Genomic DNA, 19,814 nt, shown 5'->3' on the forward strand with positions numbered 1-19,814 from the left:
TTTGCATTTTAATTTGAAAAGTACCATCTTAAGTTTTTTTTTAAAGTAATAAATGTCAGGCTGAATTCAGAATGTGCTTAAACACAAACCCACCTTTTACGCTTTTGAAGTAATGCACCTTCTTGCTTTCTCCCAATTTGCCCCCATCGTCTGGGAAGAGCCACATGTAAACATCCACAAAGTTACTTCTTTCAAATCCCTCTTTAAAGTTCCCCTTTGCCATGATACCTACAAAATACTCAACCGCAGTCAGGGAGCAGGTGTGCTGGAAAAACTGCCCATCCATGCTGACGAGCATTGTCTCATTGCTTCCTTGCCCTACTCTGTCTGTCTGTCTGTCTGTCTCCACCTGCTGTCTCAGACCTTTTAATTCGACTCTAAGCTGTTTGAAGCAGTGACCATCTGTTTATTTTGTGTTTGTATAGAACTTGGTGCAATAGGTTCCTGATCCATAACTGGTGTTACCAATATTAATAATAATCCCATTTAAATTAAATATTTTGCTGCTTCAGAGCCTAAATGTTTAACCAGGGTAGCTAAAAAGAGACATTGGGGATGAATTTAATACCAAATATTAAAAATAAGAAGGTATAATACACAGAGAGAAGAAAAGAGATAAAGAACTAATTACACAGAGTTCAAGTCAGAGACACCACTCACTTGCATTCCGTTAAAACTAGAGAACCTCCATTGACTTCAATGGACTTACTCTACAGTTATTCAGTGGTATAAATTAGACAAGAACTTGGCATGGAGAGACAGAATGAAATTAAACTTCCTTCACTGGCAGAAGTTTAAAGTATCAATTACGTTGCAATAAGCCCTAAAACAGGGACTTTCAAAAATGGGCTGAAGGGAATAAGGGCTTGCTTAGGTCCGGGCTACCCAGATATGGGGTTTCGAACTAAGATATTCACGTAGCTGAAGTCGAAGTACCTTAGTTTGACTTACCTGGCCGTCCTCACAGCGGCGAGTCGACCATGATGGCTCCTCCATTGACTCCGCTTACTCCTGTTGTGGAGCTGGAGTTCCAGAGTCGAAGAGGAGCGTGTTTGGGGATCGATTTATTGCATCTAGATGAGACGTGATAAATCGATCCCTGCCACATCGAACACTCCCTGCTGATCCGGCGGGTAGTATAAATGTACCCTTAGGCCTGGTCTACACTACAATTTTAGGTCGAATTTAGCAGCGTTACCTCGATTTAAACCTGGACCTGTCCACACAATGAAGCCCTTTTTTTCGACTTAAATGGCTCTTTAAACCGATTTCTTTGCTCCACCTTCAACGAGGGGATTAGCACTGAAATCAGCTTTGCCAGGTTGAGTTTGGGGTAGTGTGGATGCAATTCGATGGTATTGGCCTCTGGGAGCTACTCTGGATAGTGCTCTGAACTCAGATGCACTGGCCAGGTAGACAGGAAAAGGCCCGTGAACTTTTGAATCTCATTTCCTGTTGAGGCAGCCTGTCAAGGTGCAGGTGAGTTCAGATCTCATCAGCACAGGTAACCAAGATGGAGTCCCAGGATCGCAAAAGAGCTCCATCATGGACAGAATGGGAGATGCGGGATCTGCTTGCCACATGGGGAGATGAATCCGTGCTATCTGAACTCTGTTGCAGTAAACAAAATGCCAAAACATTAGAAAGAGTCTTAAAGGGCATGAAGAACAGAGGCCATAACAGGGACACACGATAGTGCCACATGAAAATAAAGGAGCTAAGGCAAGCCTACCACAAATACTCAAGCTGGCCTGTTCTGACTTCTACCTTGGTGAAAATGTGGTTATTTCCTTTAACATATTCTTAGGCTTAAGCTGCTTTGGTTTTATAATTGTGTCATATGTTCAGATCTTCAAAACAGTGCTGAGAATTCCCTCTGAGGACGGTCACCATAAAGCCCTCTCCACCTGCCTTCCTCACTTCATTGTGGTCTCCTTGTTATTTTGCATCACTCTTTTTGCTTAAGTGAAGCCCAACTCCCTCTCTCCATCAGGTCTGGATCTTGTGGTGGGTATGCTTTATTCCATGGTGCCTCCTCTGATGAATCTGATCATCTACAGCATGAGGAACAAGGAGATCAAAGGTACCTTGAAGAAACTAACTGGATGGAGGTTATTCACCAAAAATAAAATTTCCAGATTTCTCCCATGACCATGGTTTCATTCTGCGTTTCCTTACAAATATAATCAAATTATGACATTATTGTCTCCATGGGAAGGTGATGTGCAATCTTTTTTATACAAAATATTGTGTTTACAGTGGTAATAATCCAGACTAAATTCACGGAAGTTAGTAGAGTTACTCTAGGTTTACACGAGTGTAAATCAGACAAGAATTGATTGATCAATCTAGCTATGAATGGGAAAAAAATGCAAAATCCTTTGTTAACAGAGTTAAGGTTTCCCAGTGATAGTTCAGACCCTTCAAGAATATTGTGTTGTACAGCAAAATTTAAACTTTGGAAAGCCAAGAAATAGAGAGTTAAGAAACAAGCTCATACAACCTTAACTCTACCCTCAGGAGCTGATAATAGCCCCATGGAATTCTCTGCATTAAACTCAAGTTGCATTCATTGTGTTATCAGTAGCTGACTTGAATGGTGGAGGGAGAAGAGTCGAATGTTTGTGATATGAGAAGCTTTGGGGATTAATTCATGAGCACCACAGAGCTGTGTTTGTAATATAGGGAGATCTGGTCTCACCCCTGCACCCCATATGTGACCAAAGGGAAGAGGTGCATTTGTCCCTTAAGGGTCCTGTCTGCAACATTTCAATACAGAATTGTGTAAGTCATATCAGTAGCAGGGTCCTGAGGTCATCTTTTCAGTGGTGAGGAGGAATATGAAAGCAGATTGTGGATTTAATGAGAGGTACGGGAAGTAGAGTTTAGGTGGTCTCCTGTGTGCAAGTGTGAAGGGGCTGAAGAATGGTATGTAGTTAAATTGTACCAATGTGGCATTCTGTGGGGGGAGCAGGCCCAGTGTTCAAGCATAGGGCAGGCACAGATAGCGCCTGTCCATCTCAGTGACCAGGCACAGCGGGAGTGTAGGTGTTAGGGGCGTTGTGGAGCATTGCCAAAGGGGGCAGAGTTAAGGTTATGTGGGCATTTACCTTACATTACCTTAATTCTGTATGTCCAGGTTTTCAGAAGCTTGAGTTTTGCCTAACTGGACCTTCTGGATGGGCATGAGCTGTCACTGGGAGACTTTAACTCTGTTTAAATGAAGTTTTTGGCTATTTAATTTCCTAGCTGTTTGAAAAGAAAGAAAAATGTTGGTAGGAGTAAGTGGTTCCTGTGGCGGCTGTAGATAACAGTACGTATGGATGACGAAAGAAGCAAAAGGATCTTTTCAGAATCACCATGTTTTTCTGGACAGGAGCTGTATTATGTGCCTCTCTGGGTGCACCTCACATCCACCTCCAGAACCTCTCCATAAGCGCAGTACAAAGCCGGACACATCTATCTGCCAGTGAAATGGCCTATTTATCTTAATGAGCTATTCTGAGCTGAGTGAGAACCCCTCCAGGAGATAGCGCAGCCTGAAACAATCACTTTGAGGGGTGTGAACTGCTCCACTTCTACCAGCACCCAGTGCCAGCAGGGTCTTCACAGTGTTGTTGGTGCATGCTCCACATGTGCCTCTTCTCAACTTCACATCCTGAGGCACGGCTCTTCTCTAGATCTGGCACATGTTCCCAAGATTATGTGAGGAGAGCAGGGAGTGTTGGACCCCCATATCTGGGAACCCCCAGATATTGACACAGACATGGGAGGGGAATGTGGGGATGTCAGGTGCTCCTGTTCCCATTTTCCCCAAGGCTGCTGTCACTCACACTCATGTTACCCTCCTCATTTCCTTACCCCAAAACTGTCTCCTGACCCCCAACTCATCTCCTATCCACCCTCTTCATTTATCCTTCTCCTAGTAATCACCCCTCCTATCACTGCCCCCAAAACTCCTCTCTTCCTTTCCCACCAACTCTTCTGCCCCCAATCATCCCCTCTCCCAGTGAGAATGTGCATGGGTTATGTATTTTCATTTCAAAGGTTATGTATTTTCATTTCAAAAGTAGTGTCAGCACCTTCTTAATATTTGGCTGTGCTAAAGTGACAGTTCCCCAAGATTAGAAACGGTTCAAAAGAGGCAGATGCCTCCTGTTTTTACTCATAGATTTCTGCCCGGGGTTAGATTGTAAGTCACAGGGCATAGGTTTGTTGGCCAAAACCTTCTTTCAGCAGCTATGGGGCTGTGAGTCAGAAACAGCTTTCATCCAGCTCCTCCTCTCGCCATGCGCATGCACAGTGCAATCCCTTTGGCGCTACTCCAAGCCCTGCAAAGGCTGACACACCTAACTGAGAACTAAACACTGTGGCTAATAACACTGTCACCTTATTTCCCCTTGAGGCCCAGTGGGTAGACTTCACTCTGTTGAGGTGGACTTTGAGCTTTGGAAATCCTGGTGTGAAGATCTGAGCCCCAGTTTGATCTCTAGCTGTGCACAATAAATTAGCACCAAAATGCACCAACTATAAGAAAAGTTAGAAATACTCCACTGCAGTCAACTGATTTCCCTCTCACTCACCCTAGTGTAAATCAGGAGTAACCCGACTTGAGTCAATGGGGCTGATTCCCCTGTTACTCATCTCAGGGTAAGTCCATGGTGTTATACTGGAGTATGTCTGGATTCAGAGAGGGAGGATTCACAACTCTGGATGGGGGCCACGTAGCGCTGACTTTTAAATAAAACCTGAATGTTCTTATTCTAGTCTCTGAGTGTCTCCTTCCCTCTGCCTTACACAGCCCAGACCCCCAAACAATCCCCCCAGCCCTTAATCCCCTCCCTACCCTCTTACAACCCTCCAATTCACGGATGCGCTCAGTCTCTGTTCTTTGAGATTCCCCCTCCGATGGCCAGAACCAATTCTCCACCCAGAGTTCATGACTCAGCTTCCTCAGAGATCCCAGCTGAACCCCTCTGCCCACCAGTCCCCTCTCCTGCTCAGCCCCACTCCCCTGACATGGCCTCAGCCACAGGGAACAGCCCCCCATCTCTGTTTCCTTCTGTCCCACCTCCAAACACCAGACATTCTCTCCTGCTTCTCTTCATTGGCCAGCTTTGGCCACCACTTACTTCCCACACCACTCTCTTCCTTCCTCTGCCTGGCCCTTTCTAGAGCTGGGGCGGGTGAGGCGTTCAGTCCCTCATTCCATTTATTCCATCACCTCTCAGCCAAGCCTGCCTAAGGAGGGGAGCAGGGAGCGCTCATCTGCAGAGTAGATCCCTGTCTGCTAGGAACTGCAGAGACCCAGCAACTCAGGACATCCAGCGAAGGGACACGACAGCGGCTGCTGGATAATACAGTGATGGGGGCATGAGAGAGAGGGATAAGCAAACAATCCTTGCAGTGGGTGCATAGATAGTTAGCTAGAAAGACAGATAGATAGATATGACTGATGATTCCTAACACTGGAGGCTCAAATGCATGGCAAGCTGGGAAAAATTCCACAAAGACCAGCAAAGTAAGTTTACCATTTCAATTAAGTATGTTAGAGCATTAATATACAGGGTTAATTTAAGAACATATATTTGAATTATGTTTGGAACTCCTTAAGACTTTTGCTATCAAGTCAATCAACCATCTAGAGCCTATCAGCATTTTTTTTCTATCAAAAAACAAATTGAGTTTTCATATATTCCCCAAAAATCTGCAATTTTTCATGTTTTGACAAGTGAGAAACAAACATTTTTTGCAGCAAAACTAATTTTTTTCTGCCTAGCTCCAAGCAAAAAAATGAGTTTTCAGTTTTCCTATGTGTATATATAGAAAGTCTCAGCTATGAAAATTTGATTAATTGAAAACAGAATTTTCCTTTGAAAACAATTTAAGTAGAAAATTTCTGACCATGCATAATTGGAAACTGAGCTTTAAGAAAGCCTAGGGAATGCAAATATTGTCCAATAATATGATAATTTCAAAGCCATACATTCTATTTCATCTCTTTTTATTTGCAGCCCTTGGTTCATACTGTTAGTTATGCCTAGGGCTCCAGTGAGGCCTATACTGACTGCAGTCAAACCCTGGCCACTGCCCTTGTCCTTCCCTTCACAGCCATCACATGATGTACTGAGGAAGAAAATGTCCATCCAAATCACCGTGACTGAGTTCCTTCTCTTGGGATTCTCTGACATTCGGGAGCTGCAGATTTTGCATTTCATGGTGTTTCTAGGGATTTACCCGATAGCCCTGACTGGGAATCTTCTCATCAAAGCCATAGCCCTCGACCACCATCTTCACACTCCCATGTATTTCTTCCTGATGAATCTGTCCATCTTAGACCTTGGCTGCATCTCCATTGTCGACCCCAAGTCCATGGCCAATTCCCTCATGAGCACCAAGGTCATTTCATATTACGGATGCATCATCCAAGTCTTTTCCTTCCGTTTCTTTGTTACAGATGAGCCTCCCTTACTAATCATCATGGCGTATGACTGGTACATTGCCATCTGCCAACCACTGCACTACAAGTCAATGATGAACAGGAAAGCTTGTGTCCAAATGGCAACCAGTATCTGGATCAGTTGTGTTCTCAATTCTGCACTGCATACTGGGAACACGTTTGCAATAATCTTCTGTGGAGACGATGAGATGGAGCAGTTCTTCTGTGAAACCCTCCAGCTCCTCAAACTTGCCTCCTATGACTCACACCTCAGAGAAATTGGGGCTATTGCCTTTAGTGTGTACTTTGCCTTAAACTGCTATTTTTAATATATATAAAATTGTGTCTTATATTCTGATCCTCAAAACAGTGCTGAGAATTCCCTTTGAGCAGGGCCGGAGTAAAGCTTTCTCCACCTAACTCCCTGACCTCATTGTGGTCTCCATGTATTTTTGCACTTCTAGTTTTGCCTATGTTAAACCCACCTCCAACTCAGTCTTAGGTCCAGATCTCATGGTGGCTGTTTTTGTATTCTGTGGTGCCTCTCATGAAGAATCCAATCATTTATAGCATGAGGAATGAGGATATCAATGCTGCCCTTTGGAAAATGATTGGGTCAAGGCTATTTTCCAAAAAATAAAATGGCTACCTTTCTCTCAAGACCGTTGTCTCATTCTATGCCTCTTTAAAATATAATCAACTGTTGACATTATTGTTTATATGAGAACATAAGGTGCAATCCATTTCTGCACACTGACATATACACTGGTAAATATCTAGAAAAACTCCACTCAGGTCAATGGAGTTGCTATAAATTTTCACCTATATAAATGAGATAAAAATCTATCTATTTGTCCAGCTAAGAACTTAAGAATGGCCATATTGGGTCAGACTAAAGATCCATCTAGCCCATTATCCTGTCTACACACAGCGGTCATTATCAGGTGCTTCAGAGAGAATGAACAGAACAGGACAATTACTGAGTGACCCATTCTGTGCTGTCCAATTCCAGCATCTGGCAGTCAGATGCTTAGGGAAACCCAGAGCACGGGGTTGCATTCCTGATCCTCTTGGTTACTAGCCATTGATGGATCTACCCTTTATGAAAATATCATGTCTAGCTATCCATCCATCCCCATACATACCCCTCCATTTATTGATTGATCCATCAATCTGAGGCTTTTGTATTGCCACCCATCACCATGATATCAGAGCACTTTCAACATAAAATCAGTTACCATATGAAAGTCACACATGAGGTCTCTGGCTCTTCTCCTTTCTTCAGGATGGGGAGTAAACATTCTGACCCCGTTGTGTCACTGAGCCTGGAGGAGCTCTCTGCCCCCACTACTGACTCAGGGCCGAAAGAGTTATCAGCCTCTGCCATGGCCATGGGGCTCAAGGTGTCAGCTGCTGCCCCCAGCGGCAAGGATCTTTTGCTAAAATGAACCCCTGGCTTTAACGAACAAATGGCTTAGATCCTCAGGGGTTCGTTATAGCGAGGATCTACTGTATTTGGACGGTTGATTGATTTGTTTCTTTGTTCCACATGTTTCTGGAATATGTGAGTGGGGAGTTGGGAGGGCTAGGTATGTTTGATTAGATGGGAGTATGCATTTGATATCATCAAGCAGTGGGTACTACCGAATCCGGCCCTGGATCAAGCACATGCCTATCTTCCACTGGTTTGTACTTCGCTAGCAGAGAGAGGGGTGTCACTGATGGGACTTAGGTATCTCTCTCTGAGCTAGCACACACTCCTCTCTTCGGAGTCCTTAGAGTTAGAAAAATTTTCCCAATCTTTAACCTAAATCTCTCTTGCTGCAGATTCAGTCCATGACTTCTTGTCCTATCTTCAATGGACATGGAGGACAATTGATCACCATCTTCTTTATAACAGCCCATAACATATTTGAAGACTGTTATCAGGTCCCCACTCAGACTTCTTTTCTCTTCCTAGTATGGCAACTGCCACTGAGGAAATGATCAAAGAGCAGCAAAATTCCTTGTGCATATGCTAAACCATATGATGGGACACGAATACAATAAGGCTCAAAACTTCAAATCTATCAAATTCCCCAAGTAGCTTTGAAAATTCCCTTCAACGGGACTGGACGTCCAATTCACCTTGGCAGCTTTTACCAAGGCCAGTGTTGGATTCTCCATTGCTTGATGTCTTTAGATCAAGACTGACTGCCCTTCTGGAACATGCATTCATCAAACATAAGTTATTGGGCTCAAGACAGGGGTAAATGGCCTGTAATCTACAGGAAGGCGGAAGACTTAGACTGGGTGAGCTAATGGTCCCTTCTGGCCTTAAATCCTATGAATATTCTGCAAAAGCTTCCATTGATGGGACCTAGGGTCCAAACCCCCTTTGGACCTTTAAAATTCTAGACTAAAGCCTGTTTTCAATCTCTTGTTAGTTGGCTCCTTACTTGAAAGCCTTCAAGAACTAAATCCTTCTTTTCTCCTACAAAGCAAGTGCACTTCTCCAAGGCAGTGTGTCTGACACATAACCCGGTGGCATCCTGTCTGGGAAGAAGACAGGGCTGTGATTTTTTAAGAGTTCTGAGGAGTTAAATGTAAGTTCTCAAGGACTCCTTTAACTCCATTAGGCCCTACTCCAGAAGGGAGCCACACTGTTCACTGTTGGACAATATACCAGCCACCAGTGCCTCTGGAACAAAATCAAGGAAATCTAGTTTGTTGGAACATATTCCTGGTAGAGGAGATTTCTAGGAAGCCGTGCAGAAGCTGTTTGGGAGGGCTTAGCATGGTGAATCCAGGTAGCTGGCCATTCATTTGGTTTCAAACTGGATAATCTGCTTTTTGTCTGGTTTGTCACCTGTCTGGTACTGAGACAAAACCAGACATAGATTTGTCCAGTATCACGGATGAGGGACGCATGCAAGGTCACACTGACAGGCAAGACGATGAGCCAGGGGTGGGGTCACCGCTTTCTCAGAAGTACCAGAATGTCAGGTGTGATGTTGCTTTATATAAATAATAAACCCCATAATAATTCATAGAAATATGCTTATGAGTGTGAATATGATATGACTGGAATGTGTTTTATGTTAGATGTGCCATGAAACATATCACTGCAAAGGTTGTGGTCTACTGGATATATTCATTCTATTTACATGCATGTATCATTTTTGTTTTTGAAGTTATAGATATTGGCAATGTACTTGTTTGATTTTAAGTAGCCTCAGTGAAGCAGTTAGTCAGCTTCTTGAGAAAAGACTACTCTCAGTAAGTGCTCATTCAAGAAACAGTTAAGATAACAATGAACTCTGAGAGATGCCAATCCACATCTAAGCTTTCCTGGGAATGTGGCATCGTCCAATAAAGTTATGAGTCATGCATGGACATATGACTTCCCCCTGTAAATCCAAAACTTCATCGTGCTGCTGGACTCTGAATAGGAGAGGAGAAGGGGTTTCCACTCACAAGAGAAATTTGATTTAAACCCCATGGAAACCCCTCCATTCTGTCTTCAGCTGGCTCAAGAGATAGCCTCTCCATCTCCAAAGGATACCTGAAAGAAACTTGAACAATGGATACTAGCCATAGGGGTGTGAGTAATTGCTGGACTCAGACTAGAAGGAGGCTAGTCTGTAAAAGAAGCTTACTGGAACATCTCTGAGGGTGAGATTTCATCTGGAATCACTTTCTTACTGTATTAGGGTTTAGACTTGCGTGTTTTGCATGGTAATTGGCTTTGTTGTCTCTCATTACTTGGAACCACTTAAATCCTACTTTTTGTTTTTAATAAAATCACTTTTGACTTATTAATTAACCCAGAGTATGTATTAATATCTGGGAGAAGGGGCAAGCAGCTGTGCATATGTCTCTATCAGTGTTATAAAGGGTGAACAATTTATGAATTTATCCTTTATAAACTTTATACAGGGTAAAATGGATTTATTTGGGGTTTGGACCCCATTTGGAGTTGCTTATCTGAGTGTTGGAGACAGGAACACTTCTTAAGCTGTTTTCAGTTAAGTGTGCAGCTTTTGGAGGATGTGGTCAGATCTGAGTCTGTGTTTGTAGCAGTCAAGCACGTCCGGCTCAAACATGGCAAGGCGCTGAAGTCCCAAGCCTGCAGGGAAGACAGGCTCAGAAGTAGTCCAGGCACAACAGGTGGCAGTTCCCAGGGGGGGTTTCAGTGATCCAACCCGTCAGATCCGGCATTCTGGGAATGCATCAGTGGCCAACCTAGCTGAGGGAAGAGCTGGGAAACATTTTTCTAAACCTTTGGCAGATTGTTTAACTCAGCTAAAAACATAGCAGCATCTGTCACGAATAGGATGAGGAAACCATTTTCCATTGATGAGTTTCTTTGACCAGCTCTACCAACCTGAGGTGAGAGCAACAAATACCCTCCTGCCCATGCCATGCATATTCCATCTCCAGAGCGCAGAGAGACTAGGAGTGAGCATGTATGAGATGATCCAGGAATAAAACTGCTCCTCCTCTCACTAAAGAATTCTTCCCCCTTAGGTCTCACTCTCTCTGCTGTTCTGCAGTAGCGTGGCAGGCAATGTCAGCCTCTGATTAGTGCAGGAATAAGGTCTCCTGAAGTTCTCAGGCCACTTCCACGTATGCGAGAGTCACCATCTAATCTAGGCTGGCACCCGGGGGAGTCAACCAGAGATATCTAGGGCACAAAGTACGAGCTTCTACAGCTTGAGCTGAACAGTCAGGCTGTCTAACAGCCACTGGAACAGTCTCCTATCCTCTAGGTGGGGCACAGAGGGACCTCATAACACACACTGCCCATGGGTGGGGTTTATACAGCAACACTGCACAACTACACGGGTCAAGGGCTCCATCTGAGCTGGAGTCACTTCCCTGAGCCAGGAGGAGAGGGAGTCACAGACAGATATACTAATGCAATGCCATGGTCTCTACTGGAGTTTATTCTCTGGGTGGCCCCTTCTTCTCTTCCCCATCCATAAACATCCATAAAGTCACAGAGTTCAAGGCCAGAAGGGACGACCAGATCATCCAGTCTGACCTGCTCTATGCCAACACCACCCAGCACCACAGACCAAACCCAACCACTGAAATTAGACTGAAGTGTCACAGCCCTCAGGAGACTAGACAGTTCTGTGACACCGGCAGAGAACAAGAGAGATGGAGGGACACTAGTACCTGAGGCCTCTGCAATGGCAGGGAAATGATTGAGATACACCCAGAAAATCCTTGCAAGTGACCCACACCACATGCTGCAGGGGAAAGCAAACCCCCCCAAATGGCAAGTTCCCTGCCAATCTGACTGGGGGGGAATTCCTTCCTAAACCCTATATGGTGATCATTAGACCCTGAGCATGTGGGCAAGAACCAAGCAGCCGAGAGAGAGGGAGAGGGAGAGAGAAAGAGAGAGAGAGAGAGAATGGCTCAGTGCCATCTCATAGCCCTGGGACATCCACCCAATCTCCCAACTCCAGTCAGGGCTGTCCAATGCTTCAGAGTTAAAAAAAAAAACCTCCCAGAATACACTGGGTCACACGGAGTAATCCCTTCCTGACCCCTGCCAGTGGCCAGATGAAACTGTGAAGCATAAGCATTTAGGAACATAAGACATACGCTGCAAGTGAGCCCCAGGGCTGCTCAGCCCTGCCCCCCACCATCACAAGAAGCCCCGTCATACAATCCAACCCAGACATGTGTCCAACTATCTCTTAAAACTAATTCCATCATTGAACCCCCAATAACTCCTATTGAGAGGCTACTGTAGAGCCTTGCCCCACTGGTGGTTAGAAACCTCTCTGTAATTTCTAGCCAGTCTCTCCATATCTCACACACCCAAATGTGCATGGTGGCAATGGATATACAGCTCCATTGGAGGCAGTAGGCATCAACAGATGCTGCAAATTGCTTTAGTGCCACCAGAGGCAATGAAACTACACTGATGTGCTGAAAATCTACCCAAAATGTCTTCTTACCTACCCCAGTCTTACATCAGTCTGACTCCTCTGGTTCCAACGTAGCTACTCCTGATTTATACACACAAACAAGACAACTCCCATCATTGTTTTCAGTGGCCATGGAATGGGTTCAAGTGGCCAAGCAGTGTAACAAGTATTGTTTTAACATAGAGTAAAAGTCTGAATCCTCTTGTGCACACAATTTACACCCATTTAACTCCCCAAATGGACCAGATTTTCTACTGGTGCAAATCACACCAGTGGCAGTGACTTCAGCAGAGTTAATCTGGATTTGCATTGGTGCAACTGAGAAAGGAATCAGAAATGTTTGTGTGCAAGATGTGTGGTCATGGAAATCACTAACATTAATGAACGAATACTACGGAAGCAAACTTTAATTAGAGAAAGACAGAAAATTAATTATTTGTGAATTATGTACACCCAGTCAGCCTCCTCAGGGCAACTTTGATCTCCTTGTTCCTCATGCTGTAGATAATTGGATTCAAGATTGGTGGCAATACAGAATAGAGAACAGCCACCACAAGATCCAGAGCAGATGGGGAGCTGGAGTTGGGTTTCAGGTAAGCAAAGATGCCAGTGCAAACAAACAAGGAGACTACAGTGAGGTGAGGAAGGCAGGTGGATAGGGCTTTATACCGGCCCTGTTCAGAGGGGATTCTGAGCACTGATTTGAATATCTTTACATATGACACAATGATAAAAACAAAGCAGCCTAAGAGTAAACACGCACTAAAGACAAGAACCCAAACTTCACTAAGATATGTGTCAGAGCAGGCAAGCTTGAGTAGCTGGGGGATCTCACAGAAAAACTGATCTACCATGTTGCCTCCACAGAAGATCAATGCAAATGTGTTCCCGGTGTGTAGCACAGAGTAGAGAATCCCACTGATCCAGGCACCAGCTGCCATTTTGACACAAGCTCTGATATTCATCATTCTCTCATAGTGCAGTGGCTGGCAGATGGCGACATATCGGTCATATGCCATAACTGTGAGAAGGGAAAAATCCGCTCCCACCAAGGAGACGAGGAAAAAGACTTGAGCAACACATCCAGCATAGGAAATGGACCTGGTGTCCATGAGGGAGTTGGCCATGGATTTGGGGACAATGACAGAGATGGAGCCAAGATCTAGGAGTGACAGATTCATCAAGAAGAAGTACATGGGGGTGTGAAGGTAGTTGTTGAAGGTTATGGCCATGAAGATAAGAAGATTCTCCATCAGGGCTGCCAGGTAAATCACTAGAAACACCACAAAGTGCAAAATCTGCAGCTCCCAAACATCAGAGAATCCCAGAAGAAGGAACTCGGTCATGATGGTTCGGTTGGACATTTTTATTCTCAGGATATGTCTCAGGATGTCTGCGGAGGGAGGGACAAGAGCAAGGGGAAGGATAAGATCATTAAAGTAACTCTCTTTTTCTGAAATCCACTTTAATTTTCTTGAGTCAGATCTTTAGTTTGTGAAGATTGGTGTAATATAGGAATGAGGATGGGGAAAACAGCCCCACTGACTCCAATGGAGTTACTCCTGATTTATACTGGGGTGAGAGAAAGTAGAATCAGCTCAATGGACTCCAGTAGAATTACTCCTGATTTACACCAGGATGATCGAGAGGAGAAATAGGAACAATTGCTTTTGAGGTATTTGTATACCTCCGTCACGCAGAGGTGGGCAAACTCTGCATAACGGTGTATAAATATTACCATCCTCAGTTTATAGAGGGGAATTGAGGGTCTGGTTGGCCAGATTCTGCTGTCAGGGGCACTGTTGCAAATGTGGGGTAATTTCACTGCATGCCATGGAATTACTCCCACTTTATACTGCTCTAAAAGGAAGTAGCATTTTGCATGGAGGTCACCGAACCCTGTCACAATTAAACAGTGAAATCAAGTCAGGAATACAGACTGTACCCCTGACACGCCATCCGCTGTTCTAGCTGGGTTTTCATGCTCATTTCAAGAGACAGACATTCTGATTCCCCTCCTGCTTCTCTATCCACTCAACTAAACTCCCTTCCAGAGCTTGGAAGAGAACCCAGGAGTCCTGACTCCCAATTTGCCCACTGCTCTAACCCACTAAATACAAGCTGGGAGTGCTGGCTCTACTCATTGGACTCAACTCTCTCCCAGAGCTGGGAACACAAGTGAGGTATCTAGACTCCTGTCCCCTCCTCTAACCATTACATCAGACTGCATCTCAGCTTCTGTTCCAGTGACTCTCCACTGCCATCAGGAAAGACTGTTGTGAGTGACAATTTGAGAGTCATTGGGTCAGCGAACGTGCATAAGAGTGATTCTCCTGTGTGGTAGTTGGGGCACTCACCTGGTGTCTGGAAGAGACAAATTCAAGTCCCTGCTCCAATGAATATTTAATTATTGATGCAAAGTGTAACAGTTCCAACAGGAGAGACGGAGATAGTCTCATTTCAGAGCAACTCATAGCCAAACAGCTCAGGCACTCTCCTGTAAAGTGGGAATTCAAACCCCTTCTCATCATCAGTCAGAGGGAGGAATTGAACCTGAATCTGTCACAGGCCAGCCAAGTGCCCTAACCACTCAGCTTCAAGTTCTGAAGGCTGCCTGTCCCACACTCCTTATTAGAGACAGAAATTGAACCCCTAGTTCTGGCTCCTCTCCTCTCCACCCTGGATTTCCTCTCAGAGCCACACATAAAACTCAGGAGGCCTGGCTCTCAGTCCCTGCTACTCTTACTCACTAGACCCCACTCCTTTCCCAGAGCTAGGGATAGAACCCAGGACACCTGGTTCCTAGTCCACACCACTCTAACCCACTGGAAGCAAATGCCCTTGCAACAATCTAATAGACAGAAGTAACCATAAACACAGAGATAGAGAAGGAGCGTGAGAACTAGATACAAACTGAGGAGGTGGAGATGTAACAAACTAACAGCAAGACACAAGAAAGAAAAACATAGATACTGAGAGTGAGAGAGAGAAACAGAACTAAGACAAACTAAGAGGTAAATAGAGAAAAACAAACTAACAGAGAGAGAGAGAAGTACAAACAGATAGACAGCAAACAACAAGCTAATATATACAGAGAAAAGTGACAATGAGCTAAAAGTTTTTGTCATAATTTTTGGACAATTTTAATGTAAATTCCTCAATCCATTCCAATATATATATATATATATATATGCGTCAATTTGATTAATCCCCCCATTCTCCACAGAAGGAAACTGTGGCACAGATATTCTGACCTCTCTTTCTTAAAGTAACTGCTTTGGTCTGTCTCAGTTTCCCATGCCCAAATTGAGTGAAACTCTGAACAAATATCTGTCACTTACAATTTCATCCTGAAAGTGACACTTAGTAACTCTCAAATTTATTTCATTGCAACAGCAAACGTGTGGTGCCTGTCAATGTGGAATCCTCCAGATCGATATGTCTTTTCTCCTCCAGCTACAGACTGCAATTGGTTATCCCTCTCTCTAGCCCCTACACACACCTGTATCAAACAATCTCTCTGTCAAATGCTCCTATCGCTGTACTATGAAAGGTTGTTCCCCTATGAGGATGAGTGCTGGAAATACTCTGAGACCTGTGCTGTCTGCGGATGAGCTGCGTGTCAAAAATGCAGGTGATGCAGGAAGGTGATTTATCCATGTCTGTTTTCAAAGGGCTTGTGGGACTCACTCCCTGGTACCCTCAACAGCCCAGCGGGAACAGTTCATTTCTCTTGCCCTCTACTTCCCTGAAAAGTTTCCAGAAACTAAAATAATCACAATTACAACGAGGCAGCAGGGTCTAGAGGAAGGCAGTGAGGCAAACACAAGGAGTATATAGGACTGTACTCCAGATGTCTGGTACCAATTCCTAGCCCTGCTTCTGACCTGCTGTGTTACATAGCGCAAAGTCATTCCCTTTTCCCTCCGATCCTTTGCCTGTCTTTTCTACCGTAAGCTCCTTGGTGTGGAGACTGTGTCTTACTTAATATAATGGGCCTCGTCTATCAGGTTCAACTATCAAATAATTAATTAATTAGTCATTATTACAAAGCTAAAGTTTAAGCTGTCCTGAGAGCTGATCCCAACTATTCCTCTGGCTTTTTTCAGTCACTTTACCTCTCCTTTCCTCAGTTTGTCATCTGTCCAATGGGGTTAATCGTTACTACTTGGAGAATAATTCATAATGAGCGGAGATGCTGAAAGTATCTTCCTGTCATAACAGCTTTTTGAAGAAAAATTGCTTGCCATTGAAAATGATTTTAGTGTGGAAAAAAATTCATTTTGGACTCAACTTTCTATTTTTTTTCTTTTGCAGGGGTGAGTTGTTCATGTTTCTGGTTTCAGTTTTATGAAAACCTGAAGATGGATAACATGTTTTTGTTTTTTTTCAGGTCTATGGGGAAAAGTTTTCAATATCAGAAATCTTTTCCGCAAACTAGAAAATATTTACCATAAAGTGGCATTATTACTAGAGAAGGTTATTAAAAATCAAACACTTTTCAGTCTCCAATTTGACTCTGTGCATTCATTCACATATAGTGCCACTCCCTTTCACCAGCACAACCTATTCCGTCATTCATATATATTTTGTACCCTGATATTACAGCGTCCTATTGATTCTCATCATTCCATCCAGTTTCTCTCTTATTACATCAATATCCTCATTTAATACCAGGCTTCTCCACACCTGTTGGCTTTCACTCAACCCTTAGTTTTAAAGGCATCATTAAGATGGTGGAGAAGATGCAGATATGAGTATCAAAGCAAAGTGCATCATTAGCACTAATGTGCCAGCTATGATAATCTGAACTTCATTAAAGGAGGCGTCTGAGCCCACCAGCTCAAACATGGCTGGCCTCTCACAGAAGAAAGGACTAATTTTATTAGACAGTCAAAATGACAGATTGAATATAAAAGTTGTCTGGCCCAGAGAAACCGTGTTTGCACTGATCCACGAGCCAGCCAAGAACACAACACAAGTCCTCCTGCTCATGAGTAACTAATAGTGCAGAGAGACACATATGGGGATGTGTTGGTGATAGTATCAGAGGGGTAGCCGTGTTGGTCTGGATCTGTAAAAGCCTATGGTGTGATGATCATAGGTCATGACAGCCAGCAGGAATCATGCCTTGTCTGGAAACAAGAGGAAGAAATATATCTGCTCAGCACAGCTGGGGGAGGAGATGGTTTTCTCCTCCAAGAGGAAATCCACCAACATCTTGGGCAGACGAAAGTGTAGCAGACTTCTAGGAAGGAAAAGCTCAATAAGAAAAAAGGACTCGGGGGTGCCCATTTCCTGATCAGCCACCATGGGAGTGTTTCCCATCAATGTGAGTATATATGTCACTAAAAAAACACTATAAAGAATAAAACCAGCAGCTCTTAGATGTCAGAAAACTCCTGGAAAATGAAGTCCAAATCTCAGTTTGGTTTGCTTCATTTGTTCCTTCAGTGTAATTCATCTGTATAGAAAACAAATGGACATTTGCTTATCAGCTAAGCAAAATTACTCAGGGCCAGATCCCCAGCTGATATAAATTGGCATTGCTGGAGCCAGTGGGCCAGATCCCCCATTGAGATATAGCAGTATAGCTCCACTAGAGTCAAGGGGGCAGGTTCCCAGCTAGTGTAAATTGATGGAGCTATACTGAAGTCAATGCAGCAGGTCCCCAGCTGGTGTAAATCAGTGTAGCTCCACAGAAGTCAATGGGTAGGATGCCCAGCTGGTGTAAATTGGCACAGATATATCTAAGTCAATAAGCTAGATCCCCAGAGGGTATAAATTGTTGTAACTCCATTGACTCCAGTTGAGCTCTGCCAGTCTCCACCAGCTGAGGAACAGTCCCCTGTAACACACTGGCTAAGTTGAATCGTGAACTTCTGTAGTGACTGGTCCACACAGATGACACAAGCCTTCTATCACTAGCAATAAGCGAACTACTCCATTAGATCATGCAGCTGTGCCTTGCCCTGTTGGGTCCTACTCCCAAGCTCATTGAACTCAATGAGAGTGGTTTCTGAAGGTCCACATTTCCAAAATTCTGAGCAAGGTGCTAGGCAGCAAAATACAATCTTTACTCTGTTTTGGGGAGTCATGTAATTATGCTCAGAAGAGGTATGGTTGATACAGAGATTGTCACCAGCACTGTACCCAAATCAGAGCTCCCCTTCATGCAACCATTCATGCACAGGCAATTTTAAAGGGCCACGTTTAGCCAGGAAGAGGTCACTATAACAGGATACATCTGTGGGAAGTTAGATGCTCTTGTCAGGCAGAAGATGGAAGGTGAAGGTTTAGTCTGGGAGTTTCAGAGACCTACGGGCCTTAGGTACCATACTTGACTTCCAGTGAGTGTCAGAAGACTTTGGATCTAAATGGATTAAGCTAATTCGAAATAAAACACTCTTATTCTGGAATAAGAGCATCCACACAGGGAGTTAATCAGGAACAGATGTTCCAGAATAACTTCCCACCTAAGCAAACCCTTATTCCTTTCAGCCCATTTTTGAAAGTCCCTGATTTAGGGCTTATTGTAATGTAAATTTTACTTATTTCTTTGAAGTTCTGAAAATTGATACTTAAAACTTGTGCCAGCTAAGGAAGTTGAATTTTATTCTGTCTCTCTGTGCCAAGGGAGAATGCGGAATGAAAGCAAGCACTGCAGGGACTAGGAGCTGAATTCTCACATGGGTGACTAGTCCCATATCTGCCCCTTTGGAATAAATGGATGTTTCCTTTCTGACCATCCTGCAAGTGAGACAGACAGAACTGGGAGTCCCTGTTAGCAAGATGGAAAGCTGAGGTGAGATTTTCAAAGCTGTCTAAGTAATTTTGATGCCCATTTTCCACTGGAATACAGTGTGTGGTTTGACCCCTAAACCCTTTCTAGAATAAAATTATCAGAACATCCCAGAGCTTTCTGTGATTCTACCATAAATCTCAAGGAAGCAGCTTGTGCATGAGAAACCCTAATTTTCAGAATTAAAAAAAGTTAAGATGCCATAGAACGAAAATCCTTTTTGCCTGCTAAATCAATTTTTATCCCAAGATTGGAAAGAACTTTACAGACACTATTTAAACTTCACGACCCTTTAGCTGTACGTTGATGGTCTCCTTCCCAAGTACTTACCCAGCTGACCCTGTTTAGTGGTCTGTCTCATGGGGTCACTATAAATATTATTATTCCCTGGAAAGCCAAAAATATTATCATCTCCACTCTATACATGGACAAGCTCAGAAACAAAGAGGTGAAATGACTTCCCACAAGGGCCGGCTCCAGGCCCCAGCGCACCAAGCGTGTGCTTGGGGTGGCATGCAGAGGGAGGTGCTCTGCTGGTTGCTGAGAGGGTGGCAGGCGGCTCCGGTGGACCTTCCACATGCGTGCCTGCAGAGGGTCCGCTGGTCCCGCGGTTCCATTGGAGCATCCGCAGGCATGCCTGCGGGAG

The 19,814-nt window shown here is 44.1% G+C and overlaps 2 protein-coding genes across 2 annotated transcripts; one reads left to right on the forward strand and one right to left on the reverse strand.

The window, feature by feature from the left end:
* The first annotated feature begins 6,138 nt into the window (after positions 1-6,138).
* Positions 6,139-6,768, forward strand: LOC127033194 (olfactory receptor 14A16-like). The gene has a single exon (XM_050920984.1). It carries the CDS (start codon positions 6,139-6,141, stop codon positions 6,766-6,768), a length of 630 nt encoding a protein of 209 aa, XP_050776941.1.
* A 6,041-nt stretch (positions 6,769-12,809) lies between these two features.
* LOC127033195 (olfactory receptor 14A16-like) lies at positions 12,810-13,842 on the reverse strand. Its single transcript, XM_050920986.1, has one exon. The coding sequence runs from the start codon at positions 13,728-13,730 to the stop codon at positions 12,810-12,812; it is 921 nt and encodes a 306-aa protein (XP_050776943.1). The 5' UTR covers positions 13,731-13,842.
* Positions 13,843-19,814: the final 5,972 nt, after the last annotated feature.

The sequence above is a fragment of the Gopherus flavomarginatus genome, chromosome 12 (genome assembly GCF_025201925.1).
Source record: "Gopherus flavomarginatus isolate rGopFla2 chromosome 12, rGopFla2.mat.asm, whole genome shotgun sequence".
Classification (NCBI taxonomy): domain Eukaryota; kingdom Metazoa; phylum Chordata; order Testudines; family Testudinidae; genus Gopherus; species Gopherus flavomarginatus.